This window comes from Carcharodon carcharias (assembly GCF_017639515.1).
Source record: "Carcharodon carcharias isolate sCarCar2 chromosome 37 unlocalized genomic scaffold, sCarCar2.pri SUPER_37_unloc_1, whole genome shotgun sequence".
NCBI lineage: Eukaryota > Metazoa > Chordata > Chondrichthyes > Lamniformes > Lamnidae > Carcharodon > Carcharodon carcharias.
Genome location: NW_024470758.1, coordinates 5,257,222 through 5,281,872, shown reverse-complemented (window position 1 = coordinate 5,281,872; position 24,651 = coordinate 5,257,222). Strand labels below are relative to the sequence as shown.

General features: G+C 44.6%; 1 protein-coding gene and 1 non-coding gene across 2 annotated transcripts; one reads left to right on the top strand and one right to left on the bottom strand.

The window, feature by feature from the left end:
* Positions 1-644: 644 nt before the first annotated feature.
* On the bottom strand, positions 645-14,371 carry LOC121274512 (zinc finger protein 271-like). The gene is made up of 2 exons (XM_041181849.1): positions 14,214-14,371; positions 645-3,476 (listed from the first exon to the last, which is right to left on the bottom strand). Exon 2 carries the CDS (start codon positions 3,185-3,187, stop codon positions 2,141-2,143), a length of 1,047 nt encoding a protein of 348 aa, XP_041037783.1. The 5' UTR covers positions 3,188-3,476; positions 14,214-14,371; the 3' UTR covers positions 645-2,140.
* Positions 14,372-23,102: 8,731 nt separating this feature from the next.
* Positions 23,103-23,174, top strand: trnaw-cca. The gene has a single exon. It is a non-coding gene; the product is annotated as a tRNA-Trp (tRNA).
* Positions 23,175-24,651: the final 1,477 nt, after the last annotated feature.

Genomic DNA, 24,651 nt, shown 5'->3' with positions numbered 1-24,651 from the left:
CAGACATTGTTTCAGTATTTGCAATAGAGGAAGAGGTCAGCATTTCAGGTATTCCAAGGAATCTATTATTGAATCAGGAAGAAGGACTCAACAAAGTTCACATAAGCAAGATAATAGTAATGAAGAAACTAATGGCACTAACGAGTAACAAAACTCCAAGAGGAGATTGTTTCATTGCAGGGAATTAAAGGAAGGAGTTGAGAACAGAAGTGTTCAAACTTCTCTCCACTTGGGTACCATTCCCTCAGATTGGAAAATATTGCCTGTCATTCCAACATTTAAGAAAGGTGTCAGAGGGAAACCAGGGAATTGTCGGCCAGTTCGACTAAGCCCTGTTGTCATGAAATTCCGAGAGTTCACTATGAAGAATAGGGAGTCTGAATGCCTCGAAGTTTTTCAGCTGTTCAGAGAAAGCCAACATGGATTTGCAAAGGGGAGGTCATTCCTGATGAATAGGATTGATTTTTGGTAGAGGTTACTAAAGTAGTTGACAGTGGAATGTCTATGGATGTTATTAATAATGTCATGGATGCTTTAAAGGTGTTTCCCTGAAGTCGCCCATGAACAATATATCTGTATGTTGTGTATATTTCCTTACCCATGGAGTGAGAAATTCAATTGTAAATAAGCCAGCAGAAAAAGCCTTTTTCCTTAAAAAAATAAATGATTAGTTTATTTTACTCTATTGCTCTGGAATTTACTGAAGAATAGATAAAGTTGCTAACACATACACATGTGGATTAGATACAAATGAAGATAGAACAGGACTTATAAAATTGGATCATTTTAGTCCATACTCAGTGCAGGCCTGATATATTTTGAAGTCGAGATATTCTGCTGTCTGAAATGAAGGTTTTTAAGTTATAGGATTGTCTTGACAGCTGCAATGGCTTCCACAGTGGAATTGCCGGAGGTTACGCAAACATGTGAGCTTAGTAGCTGGAATCAGGTTTACAGGGAGCAGAGAAGGTTCTTCTGTTCTGAAGGCACGGCACTTTTAAATGCCAGGTTATTTTACAGCAGACCTATCCTGTTTTTAGATGCCTTTCTCTGTCTCTCCCTGGAGTTAAGCTGGAGGCAGAGCCATTGAACATTTTAAGGCAAAGTTAGTTAAATTCTTGATTGAAAAATGAGTTAAAGGGTATCGGAGGCAGGGAGGAAAGTGGGAGTTGAGGCCAGAATAACATCAGCCATAATCTTATTGAATGGGGGAAGCAGGCTGGAGGGGCCGAATGGCTAATTCCTGCTCCTAATTTATAAGTTGCTATGTTTGTAATGCCCCCAGTCATTTCCAATCTGGGTCTGTGAAGCTGATGGCAATTAAGAACAACATTAATCAGAGTGGAAGGAAATCAGACTCAACCTGGTGTGAGTCAGGTGCTGACTTCAAGCTCCATTGATCTCTTTTTGTGATATCACCATCACCTTATTCCAAGTGTTCAGAAAAGGCTGAATCATTTGCAGCAGAAATACTGATTGATCCAGACATCTAAAAATTGCCATAAAATAAATCCCAATTCAATATTAAACATGAAATGATTGAAATAAATTGCTACAGATTTATAATGGCGGTAGCTTCAGAGTCTCATCGACTGAAAGGTTCTTGTTAAGTACATTCCCTGAGTGAATTTAAATTGAAACCAGGTTTATAGGTGTGATGCTTTATTCACACATCGAAGGTGAGAGAGATGCTGCAGGACACACACTATGTCCAGCAGCTGAAAGTGATTAACAGACTGGATTTTGTGTTTAGTGCTCCCAGGAATGTTACTGATACCTTTCCTGAATACCAAGGCTAGGACAGGCACTCTGGAAGGTACGGGGAGCTGAGACTTGTCCCTGAGAGTAATTGAAAGGATGATAACTGAAATAATTGAGTTATAAAGGGGGAAAGACCCAAATATAGAACAGTCAGTAACAGGACATCAATTAGTCTCCACTTAACTTGGAGAAATTAAGGACCCAACATAATGTATTTAAAACTGGATTAATTATTGAATCAATCTCAAAATATTAAACTCCAGGCCAGTTATAGGGGTTATTAACAACAGGACAATTAAACTCTGACTGTCAGAATGAACATGGTTCAGTCCTGGATGTGATTAACAGCAGCATTGACAGCAGAATCCAACCCCTGCAGTCACATGTGAACTCGCTGATGTTGCAGCAGATTGGATGACCGAGTGAATCCCTTCCCACACACACAGCAGGGGAATGGCCTCTGCCCAGAGTGAGTGTGTTGGTGCTTCCGCAGATCATTGCTGCTTTTAAAGCTCTTCTCACAGTCCGGACATTGAAAAGGTCTCTGCTCAGTGTGAACTAGTTGATGTTCAGTGAGGTTGGATGGCCGAGTGAATCCTTTCCCACACACACAGCAGATGAATGGCCTCTCCCCAGTGTGAATTCGCTGGTGTGTCAATAGGTTGGATGAACAATTAAATGTCTTCTCACACACAGGGCAGGTGAACGGCCTCTCTCCAGAGTGAGTGCGTTGGTGCTTCCGCAGATTATTGCTGCTTTTAAAGCTCTTCTCACAGTCAGGGCATTGAAAAGGCCTCTGCTCAGTGTGAACTACTTGGTGTTGCTGCAGATGGAATAACCGAGGAAATGCTTTCCCACACACGGAGCAGGGGAATGGCCTCTCCCCACTGTGAGTGTGTTGGTGTTCCAGCAGCTGCTTTGTGCTTCTAAAGCTCTTCTCACACACAGGGCACTGAAATGGTCTCTGGTCAGTGTGAACAAGTTGATGTTCAGTGAGCTGGGATGACTGAGTGAATCCCTTCCCACACCTGGAGCAGATGAACGGCCTCTCCCCAGTGTGAACTCGCTGGTGTGTCAATAGGTTGGATGTAGTTTTGAAACCTTTCTGACACACGGAGCAGGTGAACGGCCTCTCCCCAGTGTGAACTCGCTGGTGTGTGGATAGATTGGATGTCGTTGTGAATCCTTTCCGACACAGGGAACAGGTGTAAGGCCGGTCCAGAGTGTGACTTCGCTGGTGTTTCAGCAGGGCAGATGAGTGAGTGAATCCCTTCCCACACTCGGAGCAGATGAACGGTCTCTCCCCAGTGTGACTGCGTCGATGAGTTTCCAGTAGGGATGGAGTTCTGAATCCCTTCCCACAGTCCCCACATTTCCACGGTTTCTCCACAGTGCAGGAGCCCTTGTGTCTCTCCAGGTCGGACATTCAAATGAAGCCTTGTCCATGCACACGTGTGTATGGTTTCTCCCCACTGTGAATTGTGTGATCCTTTTTCAAGCTGTATAACTGGTTAAAGCTACTTCCACAGTCAGTGCACTGGAACACTCTCACTCGGGGGAGGTGTGTGTGTCTCGGTGCTTTTCCAGTCACACTGAAGTATGAAATCTTTTCCCACAGAGAGAACAGACAAATATTTCTCATTCCACATTCAAAGACCTATCATATTCAGGTTCCGAGGAATGAGTGTTCTGTCTGCAGATGCTCCCCTTCTACCCTGTAAAAGGAGTTTAAAAATCATTAAGTACAGGATAGAAATTCAGAACAATTTAATTTCTCTGGAACATTCTTTCCTCTCTTGTTCCCCCAAAGCTGTAAAACCATGTCCCACACACACTTCCTCCTCCCAGTGCAGAAATCCAAACCCATCGCACCAACTCCAGCTATTTGCCTTTTCATTGACTTTTCTCTCCTCCCCTGAAGGTGCTGACTCTGGCTGGGTTCAGTTCTACACTCACTGGTTCCACTATCCTCTCCTGAAGGTGTTGGCTCCATAGAACAATAGAACTATAGGAAAGTTACACCACAGAAAGAAGCCACTCAGCCTTTAGTGCCTGGGCTGGGCGAAAAGAAAAAAAATGAGCTGCCCATTCTAATCCCACCTTCCAGCACCCGGCCCATATCCTTGCAGGTTGCAGCACTTTAGATGCAGATCCAGGTACCTTTAAAATGAGCTGAGGGCTTGTGCCTCCACCACCAAACCAGGCAGCAAATTCCAAACATCCCCCACCCTCTGGGTGTAGAAATCTTTCCTCATGTCCCCTCCAATCCTTCAACCAATCACATTAAATCTGTGTCCCCTTGTAATTAGCCTCTCTGCTTGGGGAAACCGAGCATCCCTGTCTACTCTGTCTAGACTCCTTCACTGTCGCTGGGTCAAAATCCTGCAACTCCCTTCCTAACAGCACTGTGGGTCTACATACACCACACGGACAGCAGAGGTTCAAGAAGGCAGCTCACCACCACCTTCTCAAGGGCAAATGGGATGGGCAACAAATGCTGGCCCAGCCAGCAAAGCCCACATCCCATGAATTAATATACAAAAAACTCCTCAATCTTGTCCACCTCAATCAGGTCATCCTCATCCTCCTCAGGAAAACAACCCCAGTCTCTCCAATCTTTCCTCATAGCTGCAATTTTCAAGCCCTGGCAATATTCTTGTAAGTCTCCTCTGTGCATTCTCTGGAGGAATTGTATACTTCCTGTAATGTGGTGACCAGAATTGTACACAAAATGCCAGCTGTGACCTAACCAGTATTTTATACAATTCCAGCATGACATGCCTGCTTTTGTATTCAATGCCTCATCCAATAAAAGAAAGCATTCGATATGCTTCCTTTCCCCACAGTCATCCTTGTTACTTCCTCAAAAGCATTGATTAAATTAGTAAGACACGACCTTCTCCTAACAAAAGCATGCTGACTCTCTCTGATTAATCCATTCCTTTCTAAGCGAGAGTTTATCCTGTCTCTCAGGATTGATTCTAATAATTTTCCAACCACTGAAGTCAGGCTGACTGGCCTATAATCATTTGGCCTATCCCTTGCGCCCTTTTTAAATAACAGTGCAATGTTCACAGACCTCCAATCCTCTGGTACCTCGAATGTATCTAGGGAGAAATGGAAAACTGTCCTCAGAGCATTCGCTATTTCCGTCCTGGCTTCCTTTAACAGCCTGGGATACAACCCATCTGGCCCTGGTTATTTATCCAACTTCAAGGATGTCAAACCCTCCAGAACATCCCTCTCCTTCGTGAGGACAGAGACAAAGTACTCATTAAGAATCCTGCCTACATCTTCAGCATCAACGCACAAGTTACCATATACATCTCTGATAGGCCCTACCCTTTCCTTAGTTATTCTCTTGCTCATTAAGATCTGTAACTAGTCCACACTCTCCAGATCACCTCTCAGCTTCATAACATTTATCTTTCCCAAATTTAGAACTTTTACTGCTGTTCTATCTTCATCCTTTTCCATAATTATGCTAAATCTAACTGTAATATGGTCACTATAGCCAAAATGGTCAATCACTGCGACTTCATCCACTTGCCCAGCTTCATTTCCTATGGCTAAATCTAGAATTTCACTCCCTTTCACTGGTCTTGTTACATGCCGAATAAAAATGTTCTATTCAATGCAGTTGAAGAATTTTATGTCCTCTGTGCCTATTACACTGTTTGTATCCTAATTGCTATTCGGGTAGTTGAAGTCCCCAACTATTATTACCTTACTGTTTTTGCACACAGAAATGTTCCTACATATTTGCTCTTCTAGCTCCATCTCACTATTTGGGGATCTATAGTACATTCCCAGTGGTGTGGCTGCCCCCTTTCATATTTCTGAGCTTAACACATATAGCATGATTTCACAGAATCTCACAGTGCAGAAGAGGCCCTTCATCCAATCGAGTCTGCACCGACACCTGAGAAACACCTGACCTACCTACCTAATCCCATTTACCAGCACCTGGCCCATAGCCTTGAATGTTATGATGTGCCAAGTGCTCATCCAGGTACTATTTAAAGGATGTGAGGCAACCCGCCTCCACCACCCTCCCAATCAGTGCATTCCAGACCGTCACAAGCCTCTGGGTAAAGAAGTTTATCCTCACATTGCCCCTAAACCTCCTGCCCCTCACCTTGAACTTGAGCCCCCTCGTGACTGATCCTTCAACAAAGGGGAGCAGCTGCTCCCTATCCACCCTGTCCACGCTCCTCATAAACTTGCACACCTCGATCAGGTCACCCATCGTCTTCTCTGCTCCAACGAAAACAACCCAAGTCTATCCAACCTCTCTTCATAACTTAAATGTTTCATCCCAGGCAACATCCTGGTGAATCTCCTCTGCACCCCCTCCAGTGCAATCACATCCTTCCTATAATGTGGGGACCAGAACTACACACAGTACTCCAGCTGTGGCCTCACCAAGGTTCTATACAACTCCAAGATGACATAAAAAGGTAAAAACAAAAAACTGCGGATGCTGGATATCCAAAACAAAAACAGAATTACCTGGAAAAACTCAGCAGGTCTGGCAGCATCAGCGGAGAAGAAAAGAGTTGACGTTTCGAGTCCTCATGACCCTTCAACAGAACTGGGTGAATCCAAGGAGAGGGGTGAAATATAAGTTGGTTTAAGGTGTGTTGGAGGGTGGGGGATTCCGGTCACATTCTGAGATCCACACTCAGTGCCATGCGCCGCCATATGAACACATTCGACCTCTCCCTCCGTCGTACCCTTTTTCAAAGCTGCCCCAGTTTCATGTTATTCTTCGTCTCATCCGACGCCTCAACAAGAAACTTTTTCTCTTTCTCTCAAGTGCTAAGGAACGCAAGCTCCAACAACTCATGGACACCAACACCCATCTAGGACCCTCCACCCCTGCCTGTCCCTCCGTCCCCAACCCCATCTTCCAATCCCAACCCCAGCCGTGTATTCACTATACCCCCTGACCTTCCCCTCTCCGACGCTGAACGTTCAGTGCTCAGCAAAGGATTTATTTTCATACGCTTACGCACTCATCTCAATGAATTTCGGGCTCGGCATGTTGCTGAACTCTTCTTCTGCTGTCTTTGTCTCCGGGCTCAATTCTTTGGGATGGAGTCCTCTCCCCGTTCAACGGATCCTTTTACCCACCTCTAATATTCTCCCTCCATCTGGACCCCTCCCTCTGGATTCTTACCATCTCTTGATCTTTTCATTGAGAACTGTCGGTGTGACATTGGTCGTATCAATTTCTCTGCTCCTCTCACCCATTCTAATCTGTCTCTCACTGAACTTACTGCACTCCGTTCTCTCAGGTCCAACCCCAACATTGTCATCAAACCCGCTGACAAGGGTGGTGCTGTTGTTGTCTGGCGCACTGACCTCTACCTCGTGGAGCTGAGCGTCAACTCGCAGACATTTCCTCCTACCTCTCCCTGGACCATGACCCTACCACTGAACATCAAGCCATTGTTTCCAGGACTGTCACTGACCTCATCTCCTCTGGAGATCTTCCTCCTACAGCTTCCAACCTGATAGTCACCCAACCTTGGACGGCCCGCTTCTACCTCCTACCCAAAATCCACAATCAGAACTGTCCCGGTAGACCGATCATGTCAGCTTGCTCCTGCCCCACGGAACTCATTTCTCATTATCTTGACTGCCTTCTCTCTCCCCTTGTCCAGTCCCTTCCCACCTACATCCGTGATTCCTCTGACACCTTACGTCACATCAACAATTTCCAGTTCCCTGGCCCCAACTGCCTCCTCTTCACCATGGACGTCCAATCCCTCTACACCTCCATCCCCCACCAGGATGATCTGAGGGCCCTTAGCTTCTTCCGCAAACAGAGCCCCGAACAATCCCCATCCACCACTACTCTCCTCAGTCTGGCTGACCTTGTTCTCACGCTGAACAATTTCTCCTTCAACTCCTCTCACTTCTTCCAAATAAAAGGTGTGGCTATGGGTACACGCATGGGCCCCAGCTATGTCGGTCTCTTTATGGGGTATGTGGAACATGCCTTGTTCCAGTCCTACTCCGCCCCCCTTCCACAACTCTTCCTCCGGTACATCGATGATTACTTCGGTGCTGCTTCATGCTCTCATTGGGACTTGGAAAAATTTATTAATTTTTCTTCCAATCTCCACCCCTCCATCATTTTCACGTGGTCCATCTCTGACACTTCCCTTCCCTTCCTTGACCTCTCTGTCTCAATCTCTGGTGATAGACTGTCCACCAATATCCATTACAAGCCTACCGACTCCCACAGCTTCCTCAACTACAGCTCCTCACACCCCGCTTCCTGTAAGGACTCCATCCCATTCTCTCAGTTCATTCTCCTCCGTCGCATCTGTTCTGATGATGCTAACTGCAAAAACAGTTCCTCTGACATGTCCTCCTTCTTCCTTAACCGAGGTTTTCCACCCAAGGTCATTGACAGGGCCCTCAACCGTGTCCGGCCCATCTCCCACGCATCCACCCTCATGCCTTCTCCTCCCTCCCAGAAACATGATAGGGTCCCCCTTGTCCTCACTTATCACCCCACCAGCCTGTGCATTCAAAGGATCATTCTCCGCCATTTCCGCCAACTCCAGCATGATGCCACCACCAAACACATCTTCCCTTCACCACCCCGGCAGCATTCCATAGGGATCGTTCCCTCCGGGACACCCTGGTCCACTCCTCCATCACCCCCTACTCCTCAACCCCCACCTATGGCACCTCCCCATGCCCACACCAAAGATGCAACACCTGCCCCTTCACTTCCTCTCTCCTCACCATCCAAGGGCCCAAGTACTCCTTTCAAGTGAAGCAGCATTTCACTTGCATTTCCCCCAACTTAGTCTACTGCATTCGTTGCTCCCAATGCGGTCTCCTCTACATTGGAGAGACCAAACGTAAACTGGGCGACTGCTTTGCAGAACACCTGTGGTCTGTCCGCAAGAATGACCCAAACCTCCCTGTCGCTTGCCATTTTAACACTCCACCCTGCTCTCTTGCCCACATGTCTGTCCTTGGCTTGCTGCATTGTTCCAGTGAAGCCCAACGCAAACTGGAGGAACAGCACCTCATCTTCCGACTAGGCACTTTACAGCCTTCTGGACTGAATATTGAATTCAATAACTTTAGATCTTGAACTCCCTCCTCCATCCCCACCCCCTTTCTGTTTCCTCACCCTTCCATTTGTTTTTTTCCAATAATTTATATAGATTTTTCTTTTCCCACCTATTTCTATTATTTTTAAATCTTTTATGCCCGGCTAGTCTTTCCACCCCACCCCCACTAGAGCTGTACCTTGAGTGCCCTACCATCCTTTCTTAATTAGCACATTTGTTTAGATAATATCACTATCTTCAACACCTGTGTTCTTTTGTCTGTGACATCTTTTGATTGTCTGCTCCTATCACTGCTTGCTTGTCCCTACAACCACATCCCCCCCACTTCCACTTCTCTCCCCCCACCCAACAACCCCCCACCCAACAACCCCCCACCACCACCCCCCCAACACCACCCCCCCCACCCCACACACACACACACACACACACACACACACACACACACACACAAAACCTTAAACCAGTTTATATTTCACCCCTCTCCTTGGATTCACCCAGTTCTGTTGAAGGGTCATGAGGACTCGAAATGTCAACTCTTTTCTTCTCCGCTGATGCTGCCAGACCTGTTGAGTTTTTTCAGGTAATTCTGTTTTTGTTTCCAACATGACCTCCCTACTTTTGTAATCTATGCCTCGATTGATAAAGGCAAGTGTCCCAAATGCATTTTTCACCACCCCACTAACCTGCTCCTCTGCCTTCAGAGATCTATGGACACACACGCCATGGTCCATTTGTTCCTCAGAACGTCCTTGTGTCATGCCATTCATTGAATACTTCCTTGTCAAATTACTCCTTCCAAAGTGTATCACCTCATGCTCTTCAGGGTTAAATTCCATCTGCCAGTTATCTGCCCATTTGACCATCCCGTCTATGTCTTCCTGTTGCCCAAGACACTCAACCTCGCTGTTAACCACCCGGCCAATCTTTGTGTCATCCGCAAACTTACTAATCCCCCACATAGTCATCTATGTTGTTTATATAAATGATGAATAATATGGGACCCAGCACAGATCCCTGTGGTACACCACTGGACATGGGCTTCCAGTCACTGAAGCATCCATCAGTCATCACCCTCTGTCTCCTACAACTAAGCCAATTTTGAATCCATCTCATCAAATTACCCTGCATCTCATGTGCATTTGCCTTCTTTATAAGTCTCCCATGTGGGACCTTGACAAAGGCTTTGCTGAAATCCATATAAACTACATCAACTGCACTACCCTCATCTACACACCTAGTCACCTCCTCATAAAATTCAATCAAATTTGTTAGGCATGACCTCCCTCTGACAAAGCCATGCTGACTATCCCTGATCAAACCTTGCCTCTCCAAAAGGAGATAAGATTCTCTCCTTCAGACTTTTCTCCAATAGTTTCCCTACTACTGACGCGAGACTCACTGGCCTGCAGTTCCCTGGCTTATCTCTACAACCCTTCAAAAATTGCAGAACCAGATTAGTTGTTCTCCAGTCCTCTGGCACCTCCCCTGTGGCCAGAGAGGAATTAAACATTTGAGTCAGAGTCCTTGTGATCTCCTCCCTTGCCTCCCTTAGCAATCTGGGACACAAATCATCCAGACCTGGAGATGTGTCCACTTTTAAGCTTGCCAACACCTCCAATACCTTGTCACTCCTTATATCAATTTGTGCAAGAACCTCACAGTCCCTTTCCCTGAGTTCCATACATTCATCCTCATTCTCTTGGGTGAATATGGAGGTGACAAATTTGTTCAATACTCTACCGATCTCCTCTGGCTCCATCCATAGATTTCCCCCTTGGTCCCTAATAGGCCATACTCTTTCCCTGGTTATCCTCTTCCCATTGATATACTTATAGAATATCTTGGGATTTTACCTACTTTAAATAGCCAGACCTTTCTCATATCCCTCCTTTGCTGTGCTAATTGCTTTCTTAAGCTCCACCCTGCACATTATGTACTCAACTAATGCCTCTGCTGATTTGATCCCCTTGAACCTGCTAAAAGCCTCTTTTCCTTCTCATCATATCCTGAATATCTCTCATCATCCATGGTTCTCTGGGCTTGTTACTCCTTCCTATCACCGTAGAGGGAACATGTTGAGCCTGTACCCACCCAATTTCCTTTTTCAATGCCCCCCACTGCTCTTCTGTTGATTTCCCCACAAGTAGCTATTCCCAGTCTACCTTGACAGACCTGCCTTATTTTACTAAAATCCACTCTACCCTTAATGAAAACATTTTTTTTTTGCTACCTGTCTATTTTTTGTCCATAACAAGCTTAAATTATACCACATTGTGATCGCTATCACTAAAATACTCCCCAAATATGACCCCAACCATCTGTTCAGCTTCATTCCCCAGAATTTGGTCCAACAATGCACCGTCCCTTGTTGGACCCTCTACAAATTGACCTAAAAAGTTCTCCTGTACACATTCCAAGAAATCCCTCCACTTAACACTATGTCTATCTCAATTAATTTTGGGAAAGTTGAAATCACCTAATATAATTATCCTGTTGCTTTTTTTTTTACACATCTCCGCAAATTGTGCATATATTTGCTCCTCAATTTCCTGATGAATATCTGGGGGTTTTATAATAAACACCCAACAATATGGCTGCCCCTTTTTTATTCTTAAACTCTGCCCATAAAGCTTCATTTGATGTTTCCTCCAAGATATCATCTCTCCTTACTGCATTAGCTGACTCCTTAACTAATAATGCAATGCCTCCACCTCTTTTACCCCCTCCCCGTCTCGCCTGAAGATTCGATATCCCGAAATGTTGAGCTGAAAATCCTGCCCCTCTCTCAACCACGTCTCTGTGATGGCTATTATATCACAATTCCATGTGTCAATCTTCACCCTTAACTCATTCGTTTTACCTGTAATACTCCTGGCATTAAGGTATAGGCCATCCAGCCTTGCCTTACTCCCTTGAAACTTAATGCAGCTGTATTCCCTCTGACTTGATTGTTTTACTGTAATATGATGTGTCCCTATTCTGCTAGCGTTCTGTGTCCCCTCCCCCTGCCAAATTAGTTCAAACTCCTCCCAACAGCACTAGCAAACCCTCCCGCAAGGATGTTAGTCCCGCTCAGGTTCAGATGTAGACTGTCCCGCTCGTACAGGTCTCACCTTCCCCAGAAACAGTCCCAATGATCCAGGAATCTAAAACCCTCCCTCCTGCACCAACTCTTAAGCCACATATTCATCTGTGTTATTCTCCTATTTCTGTGCTTGTTAGTATGTGGCACTGCGAGTAATCCAGAGATTACAACCCAAGAGGTCCTGCTTTTCAGTCTACTGCCTAACTCTCTGAATTCTTGATGCAAGACCTCATCCCTCTTTCTACCTATGTCATTGGTACCAATATGTACCATGACCTCTACCTTATCACCTTCCCCCTTCAGGATGCCCTGCAGCCATTCAGTGACATCCTGGACCCAGGAACCAGGGAGGCAACACACCATCCTGGAGTCACATTGACAGCTACAGTAGGACCTATCTGTTCCCTTGACAATAGAATCCCCTATTACTTTTGCTCTTCCTCCCCTCCTGTACAGGTAGGCTGCTTGTGGTGCCAGAAATTTAGCTCTGTCGGCACTCACTGGAGGAACCAGCACCCTCATCAGCCTCCAAAATGGAATACCAATTTGCAAGCGAGACCCCAGGGGTCTCCTGAACTACCTGCCTGTTTCTCTTGGACTGCCTGGTGGTCACCCATTTCCTTCCTTCCTCAAGTCCCTTCAGCTGTGGTATGACCATCTCTCTAAACGATGCTCTCAGACTCACAGATGCTCCACAGTATCCCCAGCCACCATTCCAGTTCTGAAACCCGAGCGTCCAGGAGCTGCAGCTGGATGCACTTCCTGCACACAGGCTGGTCTTGGGCACTAGAAATGTTCCCAGCTTCCCACATGGAACAGGAGGAGCACACCACGACTTTGAGCTCTCTTGCCATCCCTTTAAATTAAGCGTTTTAAATCAGTTACTCTAGGGCCCTTCTTTCCTGATCCTCATTACTGCAGAATATACAAACTATAAACCACAAAAAGAACTTAAACTATAAGCGATAAAAGTAGTAAATACTTACCCGACTTTACCCATGACTTACCAGTCATTTCTCTCCCTTGTAGCCTCTACTGCTGCAGCAGGGCAAGACCACTCTCTGAAGATTTAAGAAGTTGGAAAGCAAAGAAAAAAAATGCAAGAACACCTCTTCCCCTCTGCTCCGAATTCCCACTGTGCACCAAATTGCCAGTACCCACACTCACTCTGGCTGTGCCTCACTCAGGATGAGGTCTGTCCCCTGCTCGTGTGCAAGCACGATTTGATGAATCATTTTATATTTCATCTCTCCACACAGCAGTAATTGATTATTTAATCAGTAATGTTACCCCACTAGAACTTTTTAGGCCCCTCTCTATCCTGCCTGAAAACCCGAAGTACAGGAATGTTGAGCTGCCATTTTTGACCCTCTTTAAGTCAAGTCTCCATTAAAGCAATGATATCATGCTGCCACGTGACTACATTTTCCCTCAGCGCATTGGCAGTTTTGCTAAATTCCTTGCATTTAAATAAATACCTTTTAACTTTGCCAAATCCCTGTGCATTTAACCTTTGCTTCTTCTGTCTTTCAGAGTCACTCGCTAATTTGCTGTCTCCCACTCTCTACTCTGAATTTGTCCGACCTGAATCTGCCTTCAGGTTCCCATCCCCCCGCCAACCTAGTTAAAACCCTCCCCAAAAACACTAGCTAATCTCCCTTAAAGGACACTCGTCCTAGTCCTATTCAGGTGTAGACTGTCTGGTTTGTACAGATCCCACCTTCCCCAGAACCGGTACCAATGCCCCAGAAATCCAAAGCCCTCCCTCCGGCACCATATCTGCACTCTCTCTGCTGAAGGTGTTGACTCTGACTGGGTTCAGCTCTGTACTCATCAAAAAGCAGAATACGGAAGAGATGATGGAAATCTTAAATAAAAACAGAAAATGTTGGAAAAGAAAACTCAGCAGATTAGGCAGCATCTGTATCCTGAGAAAAACAGAGTTAGTGTTTCAGCTGTGACCTTTCACCAGGACTGGGTAAAGTGAGAGATGTAATAGGTTCGAAACCAGGGGTGTGTGGGACAAGGACAAAAGGAAGGTTTGTGATCGGGTGGAAGACAGGAGAGGTTGAGTGACAGAAAAGTCAGTCTCCAGGGTCAAAGGGAATGGAGATGGGGCAAGAAAAGAAGCAAAGAAACAAAACCTGTGCCTCGAGCAGCTGAGCTGCGAACTGAAAAAATAAAATGAAATAAGCAAAGGAAACAAAATGAAGAACGGAGTTTACGGTCTGAAATTGTTGAGCTCAATGTTTCATCTCACTGACCTTCAGTCTGCAACAACCATCGGCTTCATGGTGCCGCCCGCCCAGGTCCCTCGCTGCACGTCTGCCGATCCTGGCGGCTCCGATTCGGGCTCTGAGAGCCGCTGAAACTCGGTCACCCCCGGCTGAGCTTCCAGGAGCCACACTGCGCATGCTCCACCCAAACAGGCACCTCCGAGGGCGGAATTTTCTGCGTCTGCGCTGTGTGGCCTTTCTGATGGCGAGAAGCCGCTTTCGGCGCCGCTGAGCATTCTGAGCATACATATTTGTCAGAGAATGTCATATCTACCCGATCTCCAAAGTAATTCCACATATTTATTTGAATAGCAGCGTCCTCCCTGTGACAAGTACCATTCAGAAGTACAAGAATGTCATCAAAACGGAAATAGCATTTTCACAAAGAAGTAGTTAATAATTATTTGGACAGACAACACCATGCCTTCTTAATCACTGGCTAACAACATGGAATCCCATCCCCAAAAATCACCATGAACTATTAAAGTGAAGTTTCCTTTGTATTCGTTTGTTTTGGGCTGGTATTAGTTACATATTGCACTAAATACTTCTTTGAGAGCCTCCGGTTGTTTCCTGTCTTGTTTTACATGCTGATTGCGATTTAACATGTTCAGTTTACCTCTCATTCCGTCCTTATTGGCCTTACTTAAGGTGAAAACTGTGACATGTGTGTGACTTTTAGCCTCGAACTGAATGTCTACCACTAACATTTTGAGGTCACTTGTTGCTAGCTGTTCATTCATTGTCATATTATTAATTTATTGTGGGTCGTCCTTCATTACAATATCTGGCCTCACATGCGGTACCTTATCAAATGCCATTTGGAAATTCAAATATATTACATATACTGGTTCGCCTTCATCTATCTTACTTGTTATCTCCTCAAAAAAATCTAATGAATCTGTCAGGTATGATTTCCCATTCATGAAGCCATGCTGACATGCTTGATTATATTGTTCATTTCTAAATGCTCTGCTATTACATCCATTATAATAGACTAACATTTTCCCAGTGACAGTTGTTTAGCTAACTGGCCTATAGTTACCAGCTTTTGTCTCCCTCCCTTTTTGAATAAGAGTGTTGCATTGGCAGTTTTCCAATACTCTGGGACTTTTCCAGAGTCTAATGATTCTTGGAAGATTACTTCCAGTGGATCCACTGTCTCTGTAGCTACTTCCTTTAATGTCCTATGATGCAACCCATGAGGTCCAGGGGACTTATCAGCCTTTAGCCCTATTAATTTCCCTAGTACTTTTCCTCTTGTGATAGTTATTGTATTTATTCCGCACCCTCCCCCCAACCCCCGCCTTTTTTGCCCCTTGATTATTTAGTATTTTTGGAATGCTATTAGTGTCTTCTACTGTGAAGACTGATACAAAGTATTTATTCAACTTGTCTGCAATTTCCTGGTTCCCCATTATTATTACCCCAGCCTTATTCTCTAAGGGGCCTTTGTTCACTTTGACCTCTCTCTTCCTTTTTTTATATTAAGAGAAGCTCTTACTGTCTGTTTTGACATGACTCGTTAGTGTACCCTCAAAGTTTATATCCTTCATCTTTATTGATCACCATTTGTTGATTTTTAAAGCTTTCTCAATCCTCTTGCTTACCACTAATCTTTGCCAGGTTGTATATTTTTTTCTTTCAATTTGATGCTATTGTTAACTTCCTTGATTAACCATAATTGGTTTATCCCCTTCCAAGAATCCCTTTTCCTCACTGGGATATATCTTTGTTGTGAGTCAGACACTATTATCTTAAATATCTGCCTTTGTTCCTCAACTGTCTTTCCTGGTAAACTCCTTTCCCAGTCCTATCCAGCCAAATCTGCCCTCATTCCTTTATAATTACCCTCAGTTAAGTTAAGCGAAGTTGTTTCTGACCCAAGTTTCTCACTCTCAAACTGATTGCTAAATTCTACCATGTTATGGTCACTGCTTCCTAGGGGATCTTTTACTCTGAGACCATTTATTAGACCTGCCTCATTACACATTACCAGGTCTAAAACAGCTAGATTTTTGGTTGGATCATCAAAATATTGTTCTAAGAAACTGTCCTGAATATAGTCTATGAATTCATGCTCGTGGCTACCTTGGCCAATTTGATTTTCCCAATCTACATGAAGATTAAAGTCACCCAAGATTAATGTACTGCCTTTTTTTTTTACATGCCCCCATTCTCTTCTGATTTATTCTCTGTCCTACGGTAAAGCTACTGTTTGGGGCCTATGGACTACTCCAACCAGCGTCTTCTTTCCCTTGTTGTATCTTACATCCAACCAAATGGATTCTACTTCTGATCCAAGATCCTTTCTTGCCATTGTACTTATGCTATCTCGCACTAGCAAAGCTATCCCACCACCCTTTCCTTCCTGTCTGTCCTTTCGAAAAGTCACATACACTTGGATATTGAGTTCCCAGCTTTGATCTCCTTGTAACCATGTCTCCGTAATGGCTATAAGATCATGCCTATTAACCTCTATTTGTGCCGTTAATTCATTTATCATGTTCTGAATGCTACATGCATTTAAGTAAAGAGGCATTGATTTTGCCTTTTTACCATTTTCTCCCCTTTGACCCTATGTCCTGCTGTTTTTTTTAATGTTTGTTGACTCTGTCTCTTCCTGTCACACTCTGGAAATTATTACCTTAATAGCTGCCCTGCAATATTGCCATATCTTTTTTGCTTTGTAAGCCTATACATTCCCTCTCTAGAACCCTCATCACCCTACCCACCCCACCACCCCACCCCCATCCCTCGCCCCTCTATTTAGTATAAAGTCCTCTCTGCAGCCCTAGTTATTCATTTTGCCAGGACATTGGTCCCAGAACAATTCAAGTGAATCTCCTCCCACCGGAACCACCACCCTTCTACTCAATACTGTTGCCAGTGCCCCATGAACTGAAAGCCATTCCTTTCACACCAACCTTTGAGCCACACATTTAACTCATTGACTTTAATTACCCTATGCCAGTTTGCCCATGGCTCAGGTAGTAATCAAAAAATTATGACTTGGGAGGTTCCTTTTTTAAAAAAACTTGCGCTCCTAACTGTTCAAATTGTTTCAGCAGAACTTTCTTTCTAATCCTTTCAGTGATATTGGTACTAACGTGGACAACAACAACTCGATCCCTCCCCTCCCATTCCAAGTCCCTCTTCAGCCCTGAGGAGATGTCCATAACCCTGGCACCAGGTCTTTGTGGCCCATGCTCATGACTGCAGAGAACACTATATATCCCCGTGATTATACTGTCCCCTATCACTTCTACATTCCTATTTCCTGCCCCCACCTGAATGGCTCCCTGTACAACAGTGCCGTGGTCAACTGACTCATCACCCCCACCACCCGCTGCAGTCCCTGCTCTCGTCCACACAGTTTGCAAGAACCTCATTACTGTTGGACAATTGCAGGAGCCGAGGCTCCTTGAATGCCACCTCCTGGGTCCCCATACCTGCCTCACCAGCAGTCACACCCTCTTGTCCCTGATCACAGACCAAATTTGATTTACATAATCTGAGGGGTGTGACCACCTCCTGGAGCAAAGTGTCCAGGTAACTTTCCCCCTCCCTGATGTAGCACAATGTCTGCAGCTCGGACACCAGCTCCTCAACTCAGATCCAAAATTTGTCAATCAGTAAGCACTTACTACAGATGTGTTTGCTCTGGATCACCTTGGTGTTCAACCGATTCCATATTCAGCAACAGCAACACACCAACCACCCTGCCATCACTATCATATTCTATTCAATTTATTAATTAATTACTCGAGTATCTCTGCCCTTTACACTTCAAGAAAACCCCGCTCTTTACACTTTATTGTCTTTTTTTATACAAGTATGGATCTTATGCTGAACAAAGTATTTTTAAGAGAAAAGAGGATGAGAGACCTAAACACAAACTAAAGACCTTACTTTTATTTTAAAGACTAGAAACTACCTAATCCTACTCATCAATCAGCTGCTTTCCCTGCACTCGCTTTCGGTTGTGGTTCATGATGTCATACAGCCGCTGGTCTCACAGGAAGTCTCCCCACTCTGTGCGCTCTTTTTAATGAAGTATCCCATTCTTTACACTCTTTTTGAAATGACCTCTGGCTGCTCTTTTTGAAATGAAGTCTCCCCGCTCTGTGCGCTCTGTTTGAAATGATGTCTCTCCGCTCTGTTTAAAATTATGTCTTCCCACCCTTCACGCTCTTATAAAAATTTGGTCATTGAACTTTCAGTGCTCTTTCTGAAATGAACTCCAGCAGCTCTCTGCCCTCTTCTTGAAACAAAGTTTCCCCGGGCTTTTTAAAATGAAGTCTCCCCACTCATTGCGCTTTTAAAAATATATTAGTCTCCTGACTCTCAGAACTCTTTTTTAAATGAAGTCTCCCCGCTCTTTTTATAACTATGTCTCCCCATTCCTTTTATAATTAAGCCCACCCGCTCTTTTCATTAAGTATAATCGCACTTTTTAAAATGAAGCCTTCGCGTTGTTTGAAAAATGAAATCCCACCCCCCCCACCCCGGCTCTTTTTTAAAATGGAGTCTCCCTGCTCTTTTTTACATGAACTCTCCCTGCTCTTCGCTCTCTTATTTAAAAGGAATCTCCCGACACTTTTTAAAATGAAGCCTCCCCGCTCTGTGCACTCTTTTTAAATGAAGTCTCCTTGCTTTTCTTTAAAAAAAGAGTCTCCTTGCTCTTTTTTAGATTAACTCTTTCCACTCTACGTGTTCTTTTTTCGATGAAGTATCCCCACTCTTTTTTTTTAAATGAAGTCTCCCCGCTCTCCGTGCTCTTTTTAAAATGAAGTCTCCCCAGTATCTGTACTCTTTTTAAAGGAACTCTCTCCTTGCTTTTTAAAAAAATGAAGTATCCTTGCTCTATCTTAGATGAACTCTCTCCACTCTACGTGCTCTTTTTTCGATGACGTCTCCTCGCTCTCTGCTCTTTTTAAAATGAAGTCTCGCTGCTGTCCATGCTCTTTTTTTAAATGAATGGCAGGCCAGAAGATTGGTCAGAAATATAATGAAGGCAGAGAATTACTAATAGGTTAATCAGAATATAGAAATTAGGGAATGAGAGCAATCTAGCTAGAAATGTATAAATGGATAGCAAGAGTTTCTACAGATATTTAAACAGGAAAAGGAGTAAGTGAAGTGAAGTGTCATAAATGGTGCTGAACATTGTGCGATCATCAGTGAACATGCCCACTACTGACCTTATGGTGGGAGAAACATTATGGATGAAGTAGCTGAAGATGGTTGGACTAGGACACTGCCCTGATGAAGTCCTGCAGTGATGTCTTGGAACTGAGAGGATTGACCTCCAATAATCACAATCATCTTTCTTTGTGCTAGATTAGACTGCAACCAGTGGAGAGATTTCCCCCTGATTCCCATTGCCTCCAGCTTTACTAGGGATCCTTGATGTCACACTCACTCAAATGTGGCCTTGATGCCAAGGGCAGTCAATCTTTCCTCACCTCTGGAGTTCAGCTCTTTTGTCCAATTTTGAACCAAAGCTATAATGATATCAGAAGCTCGGTGTCCCTGGCATAACCCAGGCTTGCCATCAGTGAGTACATTATTGCTAAGCAAGTGCCGCTTGATCACACTGTTGATGACCTCTTCCATTACTTTACTGATGATGGAGAGTGGATTGATGGGGCGGTAATTGGCCGGGTTGGCTTTGTCCTGCTTTATGTGTGCAGGACATACCTTAGAAATGTTCCACATATCCGGGTAGATGCCAGTGTTGCAGCTGTATCTGAACAGCTTGGCTAGGGGCACATCAAGTTCTGGAACACAAGTCTTCAGTACTTTAGGGGCCATTGCATTTGCAGTGTCCAATGCTTTCAGCCATTTCCTGATATTGTGTGGAGTGAATCAAATTGACTGAGAACTGGCATCTGTGTTGCTGGGGCCCTCAGAAGGTGGTCGAGATGGATCATCCACTTGGCACTTTGGTTGAAGATTTTTGTGAATGCGTCAATATTGTCATTTGCAATGATATGCTGGGCTCCTCTATCATTGAGGATGGGGATATTTGTGGTGCCTCCTCCTCCAGTGAGTTGTTTAATTGTCCACCACTATTCATGACTGCATATGGCAGGACTGCAGGGCATGGATCTGATCTGTTGGTTGTGGAATCGCTTAGCTCTGCCTATCACTTGCTGCCTTTGCTGTTTGGCACCAGGTAGCTCTGTATTATAACTTCACCAGGTTGACACCTCATTTTTAGTTATGCTTGGTACTGCTCCTGGCTTGCCCTCCTCACTCTTCATTGAACTAAGGTTGATCCCCTCGCTTGATGGCAATGGCAGAGTCGGTGGTGGGGGCGGGTATGCTGAGCCATGAGATTTCAAATTGTGTTCCAGTACAATTCTGCTACTGCTGATGGCCCACAGCACCTTGTTGATGTCCAATTTTGCGTTGCTACATCTGTTCAAAATTGATCCCATTTAGCACGGTGTTACTGCCACCTAGTACAATGGAGCACATCCTCAATGTGAAGATGGGACCTTGTCTCCACAAGGACTGTGTGGTAGTCACTCCTGCCAATACTATTAAATATGCTCTTTCAAGGTAATCGGGAAGAGTCAGCATGGTTTTGTGATAGGAAAATCATGTTTAACCCATTTATTAGAGTTATTTTAACGTGTTGAATGGATAAATGGGGGCCTGTAGATATACTATACTTGTATTGTGAATGTCAACATGAAGGCCCTTTAGGACTCGGCCAGCTCGCCCTGTGCTGTGTTCCGAGCCACTTTTGGTGATGGACGTTGACACTGTGCCGCCACCTCCGTGACATGATCTGTCAGGTATCATTCCATGAGTATGACTATATCTGACTTCGGTGCTGATTAAGGTCTCAGAAGATTGCAGGCTTGAGTCCTGTCATGATCCTTTTAAACGGAAATCTGGTGGAACTCCCTGAAAACCACGTTCTTACTTGGCAGCTGAAGGTTCTGCTTTTTCTTGCAAACATTAAAGGGCTCTTAGGAATTAACACATGAAATGACATAAAAAGCACATTTTAATAAAGAGCGTTGCAATTCCCAGAAGGGAATGTGGAATAAGAATTAAAGCCACCCAGTATTAAAGCGGAATGGAATGAATTTGGAATAAATAAGTTTGTTACATCTCTCGATGTGTTTGCTAAACAATGTTACATCTAACTCTGTTCTGGTGAAGATCAGAAGCAGTGATATCAGTTTGCGCCACTCGCCAGCTGGGCCTGTGGTTGCGCCTCGCCAATCACGTGGGTAATGCAATTCTGCCGGTCCCTGAGGTCAGCTTCCATTTTCGGAGAAATTCCAAGTCATCGTGATTTCATCAGGGACCTCATGTTTAAGGTGTGAGTGATGTAAATCATGACCTGATCAAATGTGTGTATCTTTCGCTATTTCCGCAGTGAATTTTCATGCTGACGAGAATCATATGGGACATGGTCTGGAAATATTTCACAGAGAAAATATCTTTCACATCTTTCTGAACTCATGAAATGGCTGGCCGGAAATTTCAAACAATTCGGCGCTTCCTGAGCCTCGCGACGGGCCGGCACTGGGGCCGCGGTCATTTCTCTGTCTCTCCCACTTTCTCTCTCCCCCCAGAAATTACTTTCGACATTTCATCCTTTGATATATTTTTTAAAAAGGCGCCACCATGTCATTTTAATTGGGGGATGGGGTGAGAATGGGGGAACAGAGTGGGCCCCATGTGCTCTTTCTAGTCCTGTCTGTGAGGTTTGTGCTGTGGATGGAGTGGTTGTGAAAAGCGTGAACTTTGTAATTCCAGGGCCAGCGATAACTGCGCATGCGCCTTGCTGCTCATTGCCCCCAATAAATATGATGGACGCGCATCCATGCGCGTGCGCGGCGTTGGCCGCAAACGTCGCCGTCACTCAGTGACACCCGAGTTCAGGGTTTCTGACACAAGCTCAATGCAGCAGCGTGTGCGTCGGTATTGGTTTGTGGATTCAGCGATTAATTTCAAGGTTGCTGTTTCGAGGTCACTCGGAGTTGGCGGAGTTCTGCATTTATCCTTAATATTTGCTGTCACACAATTATGGATTGTTAATATGTCTTTTAGCTGCAAGAAAATATTCCCCAAATATTGTCAGCTATGCTGTTCTGCAGGAATCACACACTAATGCTTATTTCCTGTGTTCAGCCCAAATAAAATGCTGTCATGTTTGGTTGGTGGTGCCCCTCCAGCCAACCCGTCAGAAATATATCAATTTATTGAGTTCAAAATGCATCGAAAGAACTGGAAGACACATTTACACCGTGTGAGCTGCATGTGGTTATTGTACAGCTGGTGTTAGGGGACACAGTCGGAACACGCTGGACCATTTAAATTATATTTTACTGGTTTCTAATAACTTTAATAACGTTGATGCAAACTTCTGTAAATCAATGCGGTTGGATAGCGGGTACATGACAATATTTTTGGGACGGGCCCATGTTCTGGAGCTCCCTGCCTACACCCCTCCATCAGCTCCTTTCAGACCCTCCTTTGAGCAGACTTTTGCGCCTCCTTTGTCAGGGATAATTTCAAATTTCAAATTAGTCCGGTTCGACCCCGAATCCTGCACAGCAGCAGTGACGATAACTTTGTGAAGTTGATGATTTAGCCGAACTCCAGTCAGCCCCATCAGAAATTCCCAAATTCCGGGGCACTTTGTATCAAGCAGCAGTTAGAAGCAAAAACTATGAGTAATGTCTGGGAAATACTTAAATAGTAGACAGCCTAGAAAACAGTTTAAATTAATCATTGAACTGACAGAACGGAGGGAAAATGGGGATTAAGCAAAATTCCAATCCCCGGAGTACAATCACGGTGTAAAGAAGCGAATCTAGGAGCAGTAAAATAACAACCTTAACAGCTGGGCTTGTGGCGCAACGGTAGCGCGTCTGACTCCAGATCAGAAGGTTGCGTGTTCAAATCACGTCAGGCTCAAAGAGCTTTATTGCTCAAGTGGCGGGTTTTCATATCTGTAATCATTGTGTGGGGATGTTGGCGAACAGGTTAATTTCAAAATCAATTTCGACAGATTAAAGTCTTTTTCTCAGGCGACTTCCGAATCACCCGCTTAGGTTTTAGTTTGCACAGTTTTATATCGGAACAATGTGGTGTGTCCATTCTTTTTGCAATTGCTCTGTTACCCAGTATGAGAAGTAAAACAAAATCTGTCCATTAACCCCAGCCGCCTCCGTCTATACAGCCGCTGAGTTCAGTTGGTTAGACCGCAGTGTTAACATTATATTCATGTTTTATTATGTAAACTATAATCACCCAACTTTACTTTTCCAATACATCAGGAGATTCAAACTCGTCCTGTTAAAGCAGAATGACAGTGAGTTCAGTAAGAAATGTTTACAAACAACAGCAATTTCTTTCTGCTCACTGTGCACAGTTATGAAATCTGCATTAAACAACAAGAGTGGAAACCGCAGTCCAACACCCCCTCTTCACATTAATGATGAGTCTGAATTTCAGTTTTGGGATTTTAGAGGGAGCGGATGTTTTTGTGGAAATGAAATCACTTTTCCTGTACAAAAACAAAAACAAAAATACCTGGAAAAACTCAGCAGGTCTGACAGCATCTGCGGAGAGGAACACAGTTAACGTTTTGAGTCCGTATGACTCTTCAACAGAACTAAGGAAAAATAGAAGAGAGGTGAAATATAAACTGGTTTGGGTGTGGGGGGAGGGGGTGTGGGACAAGTAGAGCTGGATAGAGGGCCAGTGATAGGTGGAGATTGCCAAAGTGAATGGAGCCGGTTAAAGAGCCCGGCCCGGCCTGAGAGTCCCCGAGTCCGGGGTCAGTGGGAACCTGGGGAGAAGACAGATCCCGGGAAAACGAATCAGAGACAGTCATGATCCTTGACCGGACAACCCCTCCCCCAACAAGTTTTTGGTAAGATCAGGCGAGGGACCAGTAACGTGTTATTTAATGTGAATAAAGTGCATGATTCATGACACTTGCTCAGTGAATAAAGCCACAGGATTCCACGGGGATATTTGTCATACATTCAGGATTAATCTGAGGTACATGTGAAATAACAGCCAAATTGAGGTCGAATCCACAATACAAAATAAATGGCGACCAAGACAGAATCTATGGATTTCACAACAACCCACTCAGACATGAGTAAAAACTGTGAGTCCATCAATCTCACTGAAACTCTGCCTCTCTCACAAGGGATTCCAGCCTTCACCTTCGAAGATCTTACTCCAACTCGGAGGGATGAAATGATTGTGAACCTTTCCGGTTTTCAATTTGGTCTCCCGAGATTCTGTTCACTGATCTCCCGAATCTGCTCTCAAGAAGCATCTCCCCAGCACAGCTTCAGCCACAGTGAACAGAACTCCACTGCTCCAAAGGGGAACATTCGCCCCAAAGGCCTGAAGCTTGGAGTCAGCAAACTTCCAC